General features: G+C 45.4%; 1 protein-coding gene across 2 annotated transcripts in view; it reads left to right on the top strand.

The window, feature by feature from the left end:
• Positions 1–19,861, top strand: part of EMB2729 (Alpha amylase family protein) — a 215,376-nt gene that overhangs the window by 98,307 nt on the left and 97,208 nt on the right. For both annotated transcript variants that reach the window (XR_015543794.1, XM_087399851.1), the window contains exons 9-11: positions 12,081–12,171; positions 14,879–14,980; positions 15,098–15,200. Coding sequence is in view for 1 of the 2 variants with exons in the window: in XM_087399851.1 (XP_087255977.1) it covers positions 12,081–12,171; positions 14,879–14,980; positions 15,098–15,200 (296 nt within the window). In the remaining variant the exon portion in view is untranslated. The remainder of the gene's footprint in view (positions 1–12,080; positions 12,172–14,878; positions 14,981–15,097; positions 15,201–19,861) is intronic.

Genomic DNA, 19,861 nt, shown 5'->3' with positions numbered 1-19,861 from the left:
CACTGAACACTTGGTATTTTGACAGCGGTGCATCCAAGCACATCACTTCTAGGAAGTGTCTTTTTACTTCCTTGCATCCACCTCCCGTTGGTAAGAAAGTCACTTGTGCCAATAACTCGTCATATTCAGTACGTGGCGCAGGAGATGTTGAGCTCACTGCCATTGATGGCTCAATTTTCAGACTTTCAGATGTCTTATATGTGCCTGGTATAACCAAAAATCTTCTTTCAGTGTCCACTCTTAACAGAGCTGGATTTCAGGTCATCTTTGAGGATGACAAATGTGCTGCCGAGACAGGGAAGATGATTATGCCTTAAGATTATCTGGTACTCTGCTGCGTGGGCTTTTTCAGGTTGATCTGTTTGAGAAAAGAGCAGCCCATGCTCTTGCAGTTTCTACCCCTACTGCTGCCATGCAGAATGCAGAATTATGGCATGCCCGATATGGCCACATGCATTACAACAGCTTGATGACACTTCATAAGCATTCCATGGTTGATGCATTGCCACCTCTTGAGATACCTCCTCCACATGCCTATGAAGGGTGCATTTTAGGCAAGATGCATAGATCCCCCTTCAAGAAGGATGGCTCAGTTAAAGCTGTCCGCAAATTACAGCTTATACACATTGATGTCTGTGGTCCCATGAGGACTCCATCGTTGGGTGGTCATCTCTACTTCGTTACATTTATTGATGATTACTCCAATTTCACTTGGGTCTTTGGGCTGAAACGCAAATCAGAAGTGTTCACGGTGTTTAAACACTTTTCAGCCATGGTTGAAAATGAAACCGGACTCAAGATACAGACATTGCGCACAGATAGAGGTGGGGAATACTTGTTTGCAGAATTTGATGCTTTTCTGAAAGGCAAGGGTATTGTGCATCAGCTCACAGTCAGGCTGACCCCTCAGCAAAATGGCAAAGCTGAGAGGAAAAATAGAACTCTCATGGAGATGGACAGATGTATGCTGAAAAGCAAACACATGCCTCACAAATTCTGGCTTGAGGGCTTGATGTGTGCCAATTACATTTTGAATCGGGCTCCCACTAAGGCTTTAAAAACAAAAACTCCATATGAGGTCTGGAATGGGAGAAAGCCTTCAGTGGATCACTTCTGAGTCTTTGGATGCCTTGCTTATGCTCATGTGCCAGTTGAATTTAGGCACAAGTTGTCAGATAAAGCCATTAAGTGCATATTTGTTGGGTACAGTGCAGAAAGCAAGGGGTACCGTCTCTACAATCCTGCTACATGCAAGATCATAGTCAGTAGAGATGTGATATTTGCTGAAAATTCAGCTCACACCCAGGCTGAATTTCAAATGCCTTCTTCTTCAGAGGATGTCTTTGAGGGGTTGCTACCCATTGCCTTGGGTTCCCCTGCTGATATTTCTGATGCAAATCAGAATTTACAGCCACCTCCACAGATTTAACATGCATGATTGTAAGGCCATAGCCACTCCCATGGAGCCGGGGCTGAAACTCACAATGCATGATTGAGGAGAATTAGTTGATGCCACACTTTACAGTCAGGCTGTTGGATGCCTCATATATCTCTGCAACACTAGACCTGATATTCAGTTTGCAGTATCTCTGGTGAGCAGGTACATGCACAGCCCAAAAACTATGCATTGGCAGGCAGTTAAGCGCATCTTTCGTTATTTGCAGGGCACGAAGTCTTTTGGCTTGCTATTTCCAAGGGGGGGTGACTTGCAGATGCATGCCTACAGTGATTCAAATTGGGCTGGTGATTATGACACTAGGCAGTCCACTAGTGGCAATTGTTTCTTTTTGGGTAAATCTTGCGTTTCCTGGCTGAGCAAGAAACAATCTACAGTGGCTACCTCATCATGTGAAGCTGAGTTCAGGGCAGCTTTCACGGCAACAGTTGAATGTGTCTGGCTGCGACGTCTATTTGCTGATCTTCATCTGTCTTTGGAGGGTCCTTCTTCAATTCTCACTGATAGTCAGAGTGCCATTGCAGTGGCAAAGAATCCAGTGTTTCATGCTCGCACGAAGCACATTGAGGTTCACTATCACTACGTCAGAGAGAAGTTGCATGCAGGAGAGATCAGCATGATCTTTGTGTCCACACATGACAACGTTGCAGATATTTTCACCAAAGCACTACCACGTGAAAAGTTTGAGGCATTTCGCAGTGCCCTGAACTTATATCCGTTTGGTGATTGATCAGCCTTGTACATGACATTGGCACTGCAGGGGGGTGTTAGAATTATAGATATAATTCAGTAGTGACCAATGTAATTTAATAAGCTAGTTAGGGGCACTTGTCCCTCTTTAAGAGGTTTTTCCCCCTAACCGCAGTTAGTTCACTAACTATGGTTAGTGACTACTAAGGTTTTGTCACTAGGACAAAACCTTATCTCTCACACTTTCAGTTGTACTCTTTACACTCTTCTATTTGCAACTCAGCTCTCAAGCTTTCAGCTCTCCAGCTCTCACTCTCTTGCTCTCTCTCACTCTCCATTCTCTCACACTATGCTGATCTAAAGAGCTCAGTAGCTCGAGCAAAAATCAAATACAAATTGTAGCAGATTGAGAGCTAGGACTCAGAAACCAAAGCTCGGCACTATGGTTGCTCGTCTGTGAGCGGTGAAAATATCTCAGATCTACGTCTTTCGGGATGTCTCACGCTATGGTGGTGGGGGGGTGGTCTCCTTGATTTCTTAACTCAATGGGCTATGTTCAGAGTGACCCCTCGTCTAGGGCGGTCTACCCTAAGGAGAGTTTTGATAGGCCGGACTTCAATAGAGTGTGTTCTAGTCGCTCTCCGTGTCACGAGTGGTCTCTGCGTCTCTCTCTCTCTCTCTCTCTCTCTCTCTTTGCAACACCATGTCGGCTCTATTTGCTTATCCAGACTGTCCGCATATCAGCTAGATCCTCCTCTTCACCCCACTGTGTCCTAGACCTAACTCAAATGCATATAATTTTGACGTGTTGCTGTGCTCAATCAGCCTCTGTATCATGTGGCCTAGTTGCCTCCTGCTTCTCTAATCTGTCGTAATAGTGTCTCCCTATGTCGGCGCATCTCAAGTAGATAAAGCCCACTGCAGACCTGGTCAGGGAAGTGGATCAGTCGTGAGTGTGTACCGAAGCCACTCCCCTCTTGGTAGAGACAGTGGTATCGTCCTTGGATCTCATAATAGGTTGGGAAGCCACAAAGAAAATGCTCCTCTGTCTTAACCATTCCCAATGTGCATAACATATAGATGCGTGGCTATACCTGCTGCTTTCCCTGCCTCAATCCTCAGCTGATGGGATGAAACCCGAATCTGTCCCATGGTGATTCTCAGTGCATGTGAGACTGGTCTTGGAGATACTAGGGTCTGATGATGAATCCCTCCTCCGATACTCTCTGGAAGTGGTTGCAATAGAACTAGGTCGTGGTGGCCTGCAAGTTGGTGCTCGTATTCTGCCTGTCATTCTCTTGGAGCTGCTGTCCTTCTACTTCTGTTTGCCATGAAGAAGTTCCAGACTTGCTACAGCTCATGAAGAACTTATCAAGGTGATCTTTCCATAGTTACACTTGCATTTCTACTTTTCTCAACCCAATCGGATAGGCCTCCCAAGCCCAAACTTTCCCTCTGACAGATTGATATAGGCTCATCACTTCCTAGATCATGATCTCTGGAATTTGCATCTGTTGTAATCTCCTGATCATCCGGGATCTTGGGACAGTGTTGAAGGCCTTCCAAAAGTCTATGAAATAAGCGTGGACTTTGGGGTGTCTATATCTCGTCTCCTCAATGGTAGCACTCAAAGAGAGAGAAGAAGTAGAAGTAGAAGTAGAGTCTATTAACGTCCTCGGGGGGCCAAAAATGACCCATGGGACCTGTCTCAATACAATGTAAAATAGAGTCTCCTCAAGGAGAGGGGTCAGGAGTCTATGAGTTCCTGACGCCAGGTTAAAAGACGAGTGACAAAAGATCCCAATGTTGCCGGAGAGGCAGTAGAGAGAACTGATGTCAGCTGAGCGGAGTCCTCCAGTATCTGCTAGTAGTCCTCCCTGATATGTGCATATTGGGGGCACTGTAGAGCCACATGTGCCTCCGTCTCAACTGTCTGCATGTCACAAAGGGTATAGACTCTAGCATGTCTGGGCTGATGCATCCAAGCTCCCTTCTCAATTGCAAATGTATGAGATCTGGTATGAGAGAGAGAGAGAGAGAGAGAGAGAGAGAGAGAGAGAGAGAGAGAGAAGAAAGAAAGAAAGAAAGAAAGAAAGTCTATTAACGTCCACGAGAGACCAATGGTTCTATGGGACAGCAAACAACCATCTAGTACAGAATCTGCTTAGGGAGGGCACATGGCAGTGCCCAAGGTCTCCAGAAAAGCAACTCCAGTCAGTTAGAGCTCCTACATGATAGTCTATAAAACATAATCAGCCATACATCAGTTTAAGACTGAGAGTCTTTCGGTTTGGATTTAAACTCTTTAATGATTGCTATGCCTTCACGATATACTGCCCATTTTCCATCCTGCCTAGCACCCTTGACCCTGGCTAATTAAGAGAGAGAGAGAGAGAGAGAGAGAGCGAGAGAGAGAGAGAGAGAGAGAGAGAGAGAGCGAGAGAGAGAGAGAGAGAGAGAGAGAGAGAGAGAGGTATATTAACGTCGACAGAAGCCCTCGCGGGACTATGCGACAAAATACACATCCAAGAAAGATTACATCTGGAAAAGATCAGAGAGTCAAGGAGTGCCCATGGCAACTCAGCTTGAAATTATTCTATCAAACTCAGGCATATCAAAGAGAGTGCTCATGGCTACTCAATTCGGGATTATTTAACACACACAAACTAAGTAGAACTAGATCAGCTTACATCGGTTTAAGACTGAGAGTCTTTCGGTTTGGATTTAAAGTCTCTGATGAGTGCTTTCCCATCTCTGTAAACAGCCCACTTCCCTTCTTTCCGAGCTTCCTTTACCTTAATAAGTTCTGTGGCCTTTATCTTGAGCTGAGTCGGAGTGAGTTCCTCTGAAATCTATATCTTGGTGTCTCTCAGTTTGTTACTTTGCCCAAGGATTTTGTTCCTTGCTGCCTTGTCATTCATAAATATCACCGCACAATTCCCTTTCTGAGCTATGTAGTCCTCATCTGGATCCCATTCAATCTTGGGCATTGATTCTCTTATTGTCTTTGTTTGTTCAGCTTGGCTCCCTTCATGCCACCCATTGGGTAAGCCCCCGATGCGTAGTAGTCGGGCATTCTTCGACCTTGCCTTTTGTTCTTGTACTTCGTCATAAACATCACATTTGTTGATTTTGGTATCCATTTTTCCTGTAATCTCAGCAGTCAATTCTTGCTTGGCTGTACTCACATGAATAGTGACTATCTCTTGAACACTTGTGTTGCATTTTTGAATGACTTCTGATATGAGTTCTTGTTTTCCTGAGATAAAATCCTTCTTCCCTTTGCTCTCCATTTCCTGCATTTTCTTGCCAAGGGCTACAAGCTGAAGCTTGAGCTCTCTTACTTCCTGTTCCAGGTAATAAATCCTCGCCTGTGGGCCTGAAATATTACCTCTTTGCTGGTAAGTTTTGGGTTATGGAGACGGAGTCTTCATAGACACAATGTCTAAGAAAGATATCTTAGTTGGAGTAGAGACAAACGTTTGATCTTTGGGAACTCCATTGTGGCCTGCGTAAGGTCTGAAGCTGCAGATCCCCGGCTTAAAACTAACCCCCAAGCTGAGCCAGGGGCTCAGCCCAGCTTGGGGTGAGGGTGGTAGGTGGTTAAGTGAGGCTCAGTAGTCAAAAAGGAAGAAGACGACTGTGTGGGAAAGGAGCTAACAGGAAGGGGGGTTCTACTCTTGTGAGCGCAGCAGCAAAACCTGCATGGCCTTAAAGGGTAAAGGGTAAAGCCCGAGGAGGACGACCTTGGTGCTAGACGACGATTTGCTGGGAGATGACCTTCAAAAGCTGGACGACGACCTTCTGTTGGGCGACAACCTTCAGAGGCTGAGCGACCTGCTGGGCGACGAGTTTCCCTGAGTGACAAGCTTCGACCTGCTTCCCTGAGCGACAAACTGCTTCCTTGAGCGACCTGCTTCCCTTTCCTGAGCGACGGGTTTCTTTCCATGGCCTCTTCTTTTTCTCTGATTTTTACTGATTTTTTCTGCTCTTTGGACTGCCCACCACCTAAGGGCTGCCCATAGCAAGTCTTTCTTTTGTAGGTCAGGAGCGCATGTAGGTCGAAATAGAAACAAGTACTCTCACGAGGGCGCTCTTCCCCATTGGAGGGCCAATCGGCATTCGAATTCTGCATGCATTGCACACATTTGCATTCTCGAAAAGTGTGGATTTTCACATATGGGACAAAAGTGCGGATACAAAGTAAACTCATCCAAGCCACAGTGGGTTGGAGCAAAGGGCTCGCTAAGGCCCTCGCTAAGTACTAGACAACACATAAACTGAAATACTAATGTAGTACATCATATCAAGTCAGGCCAGAAAAGCCAAATAGTGTGTAACATCAGTGGGGCATGTCAGGCGCTCAGGTCTAATGCTCCAAGAACATGATCTGGCTCCATGTATCCAGGCTCCGTGATCCAGGCTCCGTGATAGCTCTCTGGTGTGACACAAAGAGCTCACGTATCTGCATCTGTTGAGCTGTTTGGCGTTGTGGTGGGGGGCGTGGTCTCCTCGATCTCTGGATCCGATGGGTTGTGTCAAGTGTAATGCCACGTCTCTGTCAGTCGCCTCTGAGAAGAGCTGAGATAGGTCGAACCTTATTCATGTGTGCTCTGGTCTCCTGTCGCATGTGAGATCCTCGTGACCCTCGTCCAGTAGTGGTGTCATGTCGACTCCCTCTACTGACCCATCTCTCTCTCATGTCAGCTAGCTCCTTCTGGATCTGACTCCCTCTACTGACCCATCTCTCTCTCATGTCAGCTAGCTCCTTCTGGATCTGTTCTCTGATCCATCGCAGTAGTGCCTCTCTGTGTCTCCGCATCTCCATCAGGTCCACTATGGCAAGGGTGTCTGATGCATGGGTGAGGTCTACCTCGTCCCCAAGTAGTAAACCTGGGAGCTCCTGTGCCAAATGGCTCACGTAAACGGGGTCAAGGGTCCGGTCAAAGTGGACTTGTACACAAGTGGGAGTGGGGGAGCTCTCCATGTGACTGGCGTAGTGGTGGAGATATTGAAGGATAGGTATGAGTGGTCAACACCTAGCAGGGTAGGGGGCACAACGAAGTCGTGTACCCATGAGGTGAAGGATAGGGGACCGAGTATGTAATCCACTGTACTAGCCCCCCCGCAACCCCCCTACTCTCATGCCAACCCCCCCTGCTGTCGCATCTCCTCTGCTCTCCCATCCGCCATCCTCTGTTGCCCATCACCTCCTCTGCTATCGCTGCTGCCGCCCCTGCTGTTCATATGGGCAGGACTCTAGGCCTACCGCAGGCCTTTAGGCTTGGCCATACAACAGCTGAGCTGCTGCCTTAGGCCACGAGCATCTGCACCAGTTGTCCCAGTAGTGGCGAGCAGATGCACCTGCTGCTCAGCTTCCCTCAAGCCTGTTGCTAGCCTTGGGCTGGTACTGGGTATCCCTGCAGCCCTTTGGCCCCACTCAAGGCTCCAACGGACCCTCATGGCCTAGCTCCACAGCTCCGCATCAGCTACAGGCGACCTGCAACACACCAAGATCAAGGAAGGCCTGCCTGCAATCAAGGGGAAAAGGGGAGGGATCATGTGCAAGAATGTAAGATCATTATTTCTCTACAAGGGTTTTTTCTTCAAATCTACTTTGCACTATGCCTACACGAGGGTGTGTGGAGGACATCTGGGAAAAAAAAGCCTTGGAATCTGCTCTGACAGCCCTCTCGAATGGGACAGCCCACAAAGGTACCATTGAAGTGCTCACATGCCTCAACAAAATATGTCTCCTGCGAATTGAAAAAATAGACAGCCTAGAGGCCACAACTGTGGCCTTATTGGCTGAAAAATCCCATGTTGACAAGACCCTTGCTGAGTTTAAAAAACAGGGAGGGAAAATACAAGAAGAATGGAGGAAAGAAAAGGCCAAGAAAGAGGACTGGGAACAAGGAAAAACAGAATGGATTAATAAGAAGGTAAAGCTCCAAGACAAGATGCATTCACTGGGTGTTGAACTACAGCAAATGAAGGATATGCAAATGCCTTCAGAGGGGAGTTGTAAAGCCATGAAAATACTCAGAACAGAGAATGCAGCTCTCAAAAAAGAGATGGCGGTCATGCAGGCCACGATGATTGGGAAACATGCTGAGATCACACAACAACTCAATAAAGGGAAAGAAGAAATGCTTGAATGGACAGCAGTGGTTAAAAAGGGATCAGTTGCACCCAAGAAGGAGTTTATCTTTGAGACTCTAGAGGAAGAGCAAAGGAGATCCAGCAAGGTCTTGAATGTGCTTGTAAGGGGCATGACAGTGGGAGATACCCCAATGGCAGATGCCCAATTTTTGTTCACTAAAATGGGGTTTAATCTCACATGCGAGACAGCTTGGAGAGTAGGTAAAGCTGAAACACCAATGAGACCCTTAGTACTGAAATTCCGGAATGCCATGGATAGGTCCACCATTATGAGCATGAGAGCAGCATTGAAAGGGACCAGGATATATTTGGATGATAATCTAACCCTCCTACAGCAGGAGCACACAAGGGAGGGAATGGTACGGGTAATGGCAACAAGGGAGGCAGGAAAATGGGCTGTATATAGAGATGGTAAAGTCATTATCCGCGAGATACCAGCCAGGGAAGAGAAGGCAGATGGGGAGTTATGATGGTGTCAGACCAATGGGATGAATGCACATAATGAACTCAAGATGGCAGTGTAATGGCACACTGTGGTCTGACCCAGGAGGATTCTCGGAGACATACACTGGGAGAGACATGATCTTTTACACCGAGATACATGAGAGTCCAAAGAGAGGACTGCCCACTGTGGCAGGATATACATGGGAGTCAGCCCACCGGAAGGAAATGAGGGGAGACAGTGGAGTGCGTGGCTCCGGAGGAGTGGCCATCCTCTTCAAATCACATTTGAGACCCCTATTTTCAGTGGTTCGGAGAGAGGAACACGCGCGACATATGTGGGTCCGTGTCCAGATACCTGATGCCCAACCAATCTACATGGCAGTGTGCTACTTTCCCCCAAATACATCACCTTATGCACACGCAGTCACTACGAAGGGACACAGCCCATATGAGAGGATACATGATGATCTCATTGAGTTCTCCAGACTAGGAGATAGTCTCCTTCTTGGTGACTTCAATGCACGCACAAGTGACAGGCAAGTGGGCCTACTTGACTTTACATCAGACTCTCTCATAGTACCAGAACTAGACACTGCAGAGCTTGGGGCAGTGAGACACTCAGGGGATGCATCACGCGTGACGGGATACGGCCGGCATCTACTTGACCTAGGGGCTATCCATGACCTAATCATATATAATGGCCTACAAAGATGGCCATTATCTAGTGGGTTCACTTGTTTCCCGCATGGCAGAGGTACTAGTGCGACAACAGAGAGGGCTAAGGGAGGGGGAGGGGCTAGTGTGACAGTAGAGAGGGCTGAGGGAGGGGGAGGGGCTAGGGAGGCTGAGGGGCTGAGAGGCTAGGGGCGGAGGGGCTGAGAGGCTAGGGGCGGAGAGACTGAGAGGCTAGGGGCGGAGAGAGAGAGAGAGAGAGAGAGAGAGAGAGAGAGAGAGAGAGAGGAAGAAAGTTTATTAAAGTCTTCGGAAGACCGATGGGTCTATGAGACTGTGAAAATCCCGATACAACAAGCTGTGGTAGTGGAGCTACTAAACGAGCATCCATACCAATGTAAAATGCAAAAATGCAGAATGGCAGTACTAAGTCCTTAGTACAACATGGTCATGTCGATGGTCGACTATATATCAGTCTCAGCATCATCACCAATATCATCATCATCATCGGTAGCAGCAAGATATCAGGATGGATGAGGCAATGGAGACATGAAGTCGGCAATAGAGTGTTGTCGGCCACTCAGAGGTGCAGTCCTGGCACGTCTCAGAACATAATATAATATTATACATATTATAATATATAAAATAATATAGTATATATTATATTATATAAATGTTTATGAGTGACCCTTGGGGCAATTGCCAAATTCAAATGGGGTCACGTTAAAATAGTCATTAACTTTGGACTACTCAATTTTAGAAATGTGACACATAATCCGCCTCTTGGATACTTTCTATGTCAAGCAATTATTTTATGGGACACTTAGATTGTTTCTTTGCTTGCTTGATTTTCCTACTACTTTAACAAATTGTTGCTCGCTTTTTCCTGCTCGCTCTATCGACTAACTCCCTTGGTGGAACGGTTGATTGACATTCTTATAATGAATTTTCAGTTTCAGATATCGTACGACAGTCTCCTTTAGGGGGAGGTGTAGAGGTATGGTCTCAAGGTGTGGCTAGGAGTTGGGGTGTGTGCATCTCGATTCTCAGTAGCCCGTGCCATAGCCTAGAGGTGTTCGCTCAAGGTGAGCTCATAGGAGGATGGGCTGTGTAGATAGGTTTGCAGATAGGAGACTCCAGGATTCCGATCTTGAACAGGTATGCATCCACATGTTGTCCGCAGCAAGCACCTTTCTGGACATGGCTTATCGAGAGCCTCTTAGATGTGGACTCTTAAATTGTTGGACGAGGCTTCAACAATGTGGAGTTGGATGAGGATAAGTAGGGGAAGCCTCCTCCTCAGCAAATTCCTTCATCTGAGCACAGCTCATGCAGTAGTTTATTTTCGTGGTTAGCGGCCCTCCCTATTGAGAGGCAGACTTCTCTAGGCTCATTAGCATAAAAAATATAAAGGCATGGACCTTGATGTATCTTGCATATTGTACACCCATGGATGCATAATTTGAATCTTTCTGTATCCAACAAACTTAATGTAGTTCGAAAGTCCATCAAGATTTGCACTAGTTTTAGATAATCGGCATACTATAAGTTACATACTTATTTAGAGAGGCCTGATACCTTTTGAAGGATGCATTTTGGGTGGCTAGGTAATGGGTAACTTAGGATCAAGAATTTACTCACAAGCTCTGCCGCCCATGGTTCTAAGCAGATGGAGACATTTCATCCTCTTAGCGAGTATGTGGTGTGCAAGAGAGGTAGGCCATATTTCAAGAGGGCCAGTCACCATGTTTACTTCATAGGTGCCACTTCAATGGACTATGAACCACAATAGTAAGAGCTACATTAAGGGGTAGCTTCTTGCACAAAACTGCCCTATGAACCCAATGGATTTACCAACTTGCTTGTACACAGGCTTCTTTTGGGATCAAGCAACAACAAGCCAAGGGCATTGGGCAACTCTCACAACCTCTCCTAGGAGATCAATGTTTCTTTCACAATTCTTGGGTTCTCCAAGCCCATCTCTTTGATGCCTTTTGACATAAGTCAAAGTGCATTTTGCATTGACATTGCAATGCAAACATTTGTAACGCCCATCACATACAACTAATAGCCTGAGACTATTATTCTACTTGGTTTCTTTATCGCGGGCACAAGAAGCCCCTAACTAGCTGTGGCTAGGCAGTTCACCTCTTGAAGGTGATCAACCCTTAAAGTTTCTGTTTGACACGCTTTCACCAGGCTACTTTAGTTGATGCAAGCCTTCACAAGAATTTACATTCGCATGTACATCACAGCAATATTTCAAAGCATACTCTTGCACTTTTCATGGAGGGATAGTGGATTTATTCTCTTGCAGTACCAAAAAATATATTTGCACTTAGCTAAAGAAAAGTGTTTACCATTCCAATAAGTGCACTTAGCTAAAGAAAAGTATTTAACATTCCAATAAGACGTGAATTATCAATAAAACCCTTTCCAACCAGCGTACATTGGTTTGCTTTACACATGCTTGATTCAATTCATAGGATATGCTGAAGCCCTTTTCCGCCCTAGAAAAGATATGTTGAGAGACTTTTGTATATAGGAGTTCTTTTGTAGGAGGGAAAGGTTCTAATTGTTTAGAAAATGTTAAATTAGATGGCTTTTTAGAGGATGGAAGGTAATGTGCAGTTTTAACTTGGTTTTTCCTTATCAGGGAAGAGGGGACATCACAAGTTTTGGGGAACACGAATGTACAAGTATGATGATTATGAAGTGTTGCGATTTTTGTTATCAAACTTAAAGTGGTAATCTTTCTTTGCAAATTTATTCTCAAAGCCAAGTTTTAGTTTAATTAAAGAATGAAAAGTTTAGAGCCCATTAAATTGTTTAGATTGCACTTAACGTTGATGTTTATAGATTGCATCCATGGATAAAAAAGATCGTAGGATTATGCGAATCTTATTTTTGGCCCATAAATTGCAAGTATGTTGGGTTGAGTCCTTGTTGCAGAAATTCTTTAAAGGTGTAAAATGTGGTCTTGTGTCTAGAAGCTTAAGATCTTGAAAACATCAAATGTAGATAGTGTACTGCAGGGCCATTTCAAGATATTGGACAGTTGAAAACCTACCCTTAGAACGATGCAAACCTACCCTAGGCTATAGCATTGCTTTGTCTCATCTGGTTTAAAACCTTATGGGGAGGCATTTATATCAGGTCACAAAATTAGATTTTCAAAAGAAATGCCAAATAATTGACAGCATTCAAACAAAGGGATTCAAAAACTAACATCGCCAAGGGTAGTTCAAAAGAATCGGGATAGGCAAAGATTTCAACAAGCCAAAAAGCACTATCACAATATCCTATCTTGCTAACAGAGCACCAGTTAATGGAATGATGTCAACAACAAGGCACAATAAATGCAAGTGCCCCAATGTGCTCTTTAAATTTGAGTGTGAATACGGCAGCAATAACAACCATGTACAACAAACACGTTGCGGGATGGAGTGGCTATACGAATGTGCTGTGGGGTGGCTGTACAGAGGCCTTTATAGAGACAAAGTGAGTCACGCAGAAGCAGGTTGCACATAATGCAAAGCCGACTGTGAATGGGTTGTGAGGAAGAAACATGAAGCAGCTTGCGATGAGATTGGCTGTGGAGCTTGATGAAGATAGCGTTGGCGCACGACTCCTAGTAGACCAAAAGAGGTCGTGGAGCTCACAAATTATTGATTGTATCAACAACTAGAAGACACTCCCATCATTAATTGACTGCACAGTGGCCCGGTTCCCATCTTCACCTGCCAAGCATTTTTCTTTGAAAGAAAGATGCTTTATTGGAGGACCTTCTCTGGAGGTAGGACTAGCTTAAGCTAGGAGAGGAGTTGGGATCCAATACCAAATGTTGGAAATGGAGTGGTAAGAGGCCTTTATAGGTGTAAAGCTAAAATAAATCACCTAAGGATATTTGGTTGCATGCTTATGCTCGTATCCCTAATGCCAAAAAAGGGGAGCTAGATAATAAATCAGTTAAAGGTATATTTTTTGGCTATAGTGATGTTCACAAGGCATGATTTGGAATCCTGAAGCACATGATATCATCACCAGCAAGGATGTAATCTTCGATGGAGGAGGAATTGGTTATGCTTGAAGTCCATGATCCGTTTCTGTCTGGGCCCCTGATCAGTGACTGAGTGCATAAGTGTCCTCTATGCCTTGTGACCTCTGAGATGAAAAGTAGTTTTGTGCACGGGTGCAGGGGGGGCAGAAAGAGTGTGGGCAGAGGGTTATAGGAGGAAAGAGTCTGGGCAGAAAGAGGCAAAGGGTTATAGGAGGACATAAAGATCCATGTGGGCTCACAGAAGCTGTCCGTATGCCGCACAACATCCCAGGGGCTGATTACAGGACAACTGACGAGAGTAGGAGGCAGAATGAACCAAGAGGGGCGAAGGAAGAGCAGAGCAAATGTGTGGCAGCCAAAGGAAGCAGAGCTGCAAAATATGAGCAGGGAAAGCAAAGGAACAGTGGAAGAAGAGGTGGAAAGGTAGGAAAGGCGGAGAGAGGGTGGGGCAAGGGGAAGACGAGCAGGGCCTGGTTGCTTACAAGGAGCACGCTTTTACCTCATAGATTGGATCTCCTCATAATTTTATGAGTATAGCAGTACAGTTCGGTCCGTGCATCCATATTGCATCTTGTCCTCTATTTTGCATGTCATGGCAAAAGCGTAATTGGATATTCGTTCCCTCTTTAGTAAATGGCAACCTTCGATGAGCTGGCAGCTTCAGTCCTCAGACATACTTTGGTCTGTTGAGTGCTAGTAAGTGCTGGATGGAAGGAATGGTGCTCTTCTAAATTGTTTGTATCTTATTGTGATAATATACCCTTGTGTATATTGCACTGTGAGTCTAACACCACGATTGGCCATTTGGACTCTGCTTGTCCTATAGGTATTGTAAAAGAGGGGAACCTTGGAATCACTAAAACAGTGTTGGAATGATCTGATTACATGAAAGACACAGTTTGTTTCCCTTTTTTTTGGGTTGCCTCGTTTCTTTACTTTCTGCTCTAGTATCATTTCTCAGTTTTTGTTGTCTTGCTGATTATAAGGCATTGCTTCTTTCTCATTTAAGCTTGGTTCAGAACAAAGCATTAAGATTCTTCATCCTAAAGAGTACTGATTTGAAAACTAACATTAAAGATTAAATATAACATGGATTTAACATGGATTTTAAGGCAAATCAATGACATATTCTAAACTCAGATCTATATACAGTGAAGTGATAACTGTTTTCACTTTGAAATTAGGGAATTATGTCTTCCTAATCAGGAGGACATTATACAGAACTAAAATAACTCACTTAAAAAATATGCATGGATCAATTTTAATTAAATATTCAATATTGAGGACAATCTATCTAGAAACCAAAAAAATATTTATTATTCTTTTTAAAAATTCTACTATAGTATGTCAACCTTGCACCATTCCTTATTCTCTAAACATTCCTGAATTCTCAGGTGGGTTGACGAATATCACATTGATGGATTCAATTTCCACTCATTAGCCTCTATGCTCTACACCCATAATGGATTTGAAAAACCAACAGAGGGATATGATTTGTAAGTGAAAGCTTTTCTTGGTGTTGTTTTGGAGAATTTTTGGAAGCTGATTCTTTTATTGTTGGTAATTATAAATCTACTTAAATTCTAAAACCTGCTGCTTGCTTTGAATGGCAGTTATTGCAATCAATATGTTGATAGAGATGCTCAGATCTACCTGATATTGGCTAATGAGATGCTTCATAAGCTAGAGCCAAGTATTATTACAGTTGCAGAAGATGTATGACCTCAACTTTACTTGAATCTTTGTTCATTTTGTTAGTTAAGTTCGAGTCAGAATGTGACAAGACCTTGAATGAATTGGTTGACGGCAGTCTTTAGAGAGTCAGTGAAATGTTTTAATGTTCACAAATGTATATAATTTGTGAACTAAGGTCTGCTTCCATGTTGTGTATTTGCAGTGAATAAAGTGGTCAAAGACTGGTTGTCGAGGTTCTTGGTGTGGGAAACAAGAGGACTAGATATCCCTAGGACTTCGTCTGCGTATGTTAGTGCCCATAGTGGTCAAACTCCTAGGGGCAGGTGTCACTGAATGTGAATAATGAGGGTCTCATAGAGGACCTCATGGGCACAGAGGGTTAGTGCATAATTGGAGAACACGTGGTAATGTGCAAAGTATGGGGGTATCTTGTGTCAAGGGAATGATTCCAGACCCAGGTATACTCCCGCTGCATGCATGAGGGGTTTTTGGGGGGAACATACAGGCTGGGAGAAGACTGCTCTCATAGCTCCGTGAAAGTCTTGGTACCCTGCAGAGGAAAGAGTAGAAACAGCCTACGGGTGCTTGGATTCAGGAGCGCCTTGCTACAGCAAGGGCTTGACAGGCGATATTGCTTGATTAGGGAGCAGAGTTTTCCTTTCATGCCCGTGAGTTATTCTAGACTTAGATAAGCACTTCTTCTCTACTCTTGGCTCCAGACATAGTAGAGATCTTGTAGCTTATTGACTCAGACAGGGTTTTACAGACAGAGCCATATGTCGTCTTGCGCATAGCTACATATTTTTATGCCTCCCTACTCACAGCAGATCCTGATACTTAGGTTGGAGATGATGCTAGACATGCTATTTGGCAGAGCATTCCTGTGTTGGTAAAACTTGATATGCGAGTTTCACTTGATGCCCCTTTCACCAACACAGAGTTCAAGCCTGCACTCCCGGCCCTTCACAAGGGCAATTGCCCGGGTTCAGATGGACTTTCCCCCACCTTCTTTATCACAATTTGGGATATGATTGGGTTGAGAGATAGTCATGCTCTCTGGATGACATTCCAGCCGTACCCTTTAGGGCTGTGCATGCTTCCGTAGACAGCTCCTAGGAGTTACTAGCGAGCATTCGAGCGTGGCATATTTGGAGAGCCAGATGCACAGAGGCTTTGGATGGGACTCAGGTCCACCCTGCTTGCACTCTAGCGAGAGTATGGACAGACAGCTACTTGGACGAGTATGCAGGGATCCTCTCGGGCAGCCACTGCCAGGAGGGTTATTTTCCTTAGGGATTGGAGGGTCTCCCCCTTCTTCTTCTCTGAGACTTCCACAGGGTTGAGCTGGCATTTTTGGCTTCAACCTTGGTTATTTCTATCTCATTTTGAGGGTTTGTTTTTCATGCACAGCATGATGTAGCTCGGCATAAAGCTTGCTCTTGCTGGTTTCATTCATACATAATGGAAGTCAGTTTTTTGAAAAAAATAGAAAGTCTCAATACAGATGATTGTAGGTTGGTTGCAGCTAGGTTTACAGGTGTGTAATAGAGCAGCAGCTTGGGTGTAGGCATAGCGGAGTGGCAGCAGCCTTTTGCATCATCCTTTCTCGGTCATCTTGGTTATTCTGCAGTGGTTTGTGTATTTTAATGCAAACATAAGCAATAACAGTACCTATTGCCAGAGTGCTTGAGTAATTGAACCCATGAAGCAGTGGCAATGCTGTCTCACATGAGGTTTTCAATCATGAAAGGTCTTCCGTTGTGAGTAGAGTGGCAAGGTCGCATATGACAATGGATTCGTTTGCAGTGTACACTGGTGCATGCCTCAAGTGATTCGACTTTTATGGGTTGGTGAGTTTGCACATGAATCATATCTGTATCATGGTGAAGCGATTTGTTACTTGAGTGCAGTACCACATTGGATTGCGGGATTCAATAGTTGGTGGATTGGCCATAGTAACAACGGCTTAATCTTTAAAAGCAGTAATAGGAAGCCTGTAGGAAAAGGTTCATGAGCAGGTTATTGTGTGTGATGGCAAGCTGAGGGGTTTGCAAAGAGCGTAAGTTTCGTGGGCTGCTCGATTCTCTATGCCATATGATTCAGTAAAGGAGCATTTTTGCAGCGAGTCTCTGAGGTGTTTGGGTTGGTCTGGGTACAGATGATTGTAGGTTGCTTGTGGTGAGGTTGACAGATGTATAACAGCTGGATTGTTGGGTTGAAGCTACCCCTACTTGGGGTATTCTTTCAGTTATCTCCATACTTAAGCTTCCTCTATCAAACTTAACATATTAGGAGGTTCCACCCGAGGAATGGTTGCATTTTTTTGCTCAACGTTCCTTTTTCGGGGTAATAAATAAGGTAACTCATCCAGCTTCTCCCTGCTAGCTCTTGTCAGCCTCCCTGCCTCTCCTGCGCCTCTCGTCTCCTTGTTTCCTCTTCTTCCCCGCCTTCTGTTCGCCTTTGATCCAGCTCTTTCAGATCTGTTCCCTGCCCGCTTTGGGCCACTAACAGCCTGTTCTGGGCTGTGGCTTCTCGCTGGTGCATCCCATCAGTGGCTGCAAGCCTTTTGAGGCATCAGCAGGCCTCAAACAGGCCTTTCCCTCTATCCTGCTTGGGGATTTTCTGGCTCCCCCATGCCCTCCAAAGGACCACTTGGCTTGGAAAGAGGTGCTTGAATGGTACCGCCCATCTATGGGAAGGGGTTTTTCTAGTCCAGCTTAGCTTCTCGGATAGCACTGAGGGCACTGGATAAAGAGCCTAGTTTACCTTGGTTGTCATCTAGTTTTCTTCATCCCTTGGTACCACTATTTGAAATTGTGCCATATAGACGAGGCATCTTGTCTTGGGGTATTCCGTTATGCTCCACTTTCCAGGCCTCGCAAGGGACTATAGTTTAACCATAGTAGCCTCGATAGTCTTTGATGATGGGGTCCCAAAGGTGCAGTTGATCGTGGATGACCCGGACACCCTCTCCAAGGGGGTACTACTGGAGTCTCGAAAGGGGTCGTCTTTAGGTAGAGGGTCGAGTCTTGCTCCGCCAGGTCAGGTTCCGCTTTCGCACACCAGTCTGGTACAAGGTCCATCATTGGCAGCACCTAATGGCACCACCTTTAGTTATGGCCCCGCGTCTAAACTCAAGCTCTTCAGGTACCAACATCCTCCACCTATCCCCCTCATGATGGGTGAGTAGCCTGAAGTCCTCCAGGTATTAAGCTCTTAGGGTCTATTTCAACCTGTCCTTCATCTGGCTAAGTCTGCAACCAAACACCACACCTGAGACATCATATCCCTGGCAGAAATCCAGTTTACCTAGACCGTCAAGCTCCATGTGTGGCTCTTTGTTGTTGTCCCCTTATAAGTCACAGTCACCGTCTGACTTTGAATCTCCCTCTTGTCGAAGAATCTCCCTCTGCTTCAGCAACCTCAGCCAAGCACCCAGATGCTTGTCGGTGTCCTTCACAAAGGATCCTGACTCCTTTCCTGACCATTCCTCAATGTCTGACATCATGACAATAACACCGGGGTCCATGTATCTAATCTCAGCATCCAGATGATTCCATGTACTCGTCACTGTTCATCACCTTCACAAAGGATCCTGACCCCTCTCTTGACCATTCCTCAATCTCTGACATCCTGATAGTAAGACCGCCCAAAGCTATCTCTAGAGAGGCAGTAGAAACGCCCCTTCGGATCTCATCGTAAACAGGGCACCTAAAGATGAAGTGCTTCTTCGTCTCAACCTCCTGCATGTCACATAATGTGCAAATGCGCTCTCCTTGGGTGTGCCCTTTGCTTTGCCGATCTCAATACGAAGTCCTGGAGCTGCCCAATAGAGATCCTCAGTGAGTGGGGTAGGTGGATCAGCGTATATCTTGGTGGGCCAATGAAACCCTCCTCTGTGATGTGCAAGCAATGATCTCTGTAGAAGTTGAGCTTCACTGGGAGTTCACTTGGTCCCAACCAGGTTTGGAATGTGTATAGTTGCAAGAGATCCTCATGGATTACTTGGTTGACCTTTTGTGACAGGAGAGGAGAAAACGGGGCATCCATACTGTACTGGAAGGGAGGGAGTCTATCCATGTGGATTCCTAGTCGCTCAAACGATCTCTCAATGAGAAAGAAAGAAAGAAAGAAATTTTATTAGAGTCTTCGGAAGACCGATGGGTCTATGAGATTGAAAGGAAACCTGATACAAATCACAGTAAGGGTGGAGCTACTGAAACGAGCATCATCACCCGTGCTGAATCCTAAGTCTGATCATACATAATCAAATACATCTAGATGTAACAATGAAAAGAAAAGGACTGGAGCGGAGAGGAATCCTCCATATGTCATGTCGCCCTGGCTGGTGCATAGCCGGTGATGGGACGTTGGCGCTCGTCAAGTGGTGCTGTGCGTCTCGGTTTCCTGGACGAGGCTGGACGCAAGACCAGAGCCACCGTGACTCCCGTGGGACGTATTGAGGGTCTAAACAATGACGGGAGGTCCCCCAGAGTGATTTGTGTGTCCCCTTGATGTCTCATGTGTCGTGTTGCGGTCATTGGGTCGGGGTCTCTGACACGTCTGTGGCTAGAGAGAGAAAGAAAGAAAGAAAGTTTATTAAAGTCTTCGAGAGACCGTGAAGGTCTATGAGACTAAAGATAACTGATACAATGAGCATAACGGTGGCGGTCTCAAAACGG

The sequence above is a fragment of the Dipteris shenzhenensis genome, chromosome 28, assembly GCF_047967505.1.
Source record: "Dipteris shenzhenensis isolate YYH24624 ecotype China chromosome 28, Dip_SZ_1.0, whole genome shotgun sequence".
In the NCBI taxonomy this organism is placed as follows: Eukaryota; Viridiplantae; Streptophyta; class Polypodiopsida; order Gleicheniales; family Dipteridaceae; genus Dipteris; species Dipteris shenzhenensis.
This window is presented reverse-complemented; position numbering and strand designations above follow the sequence as displayed.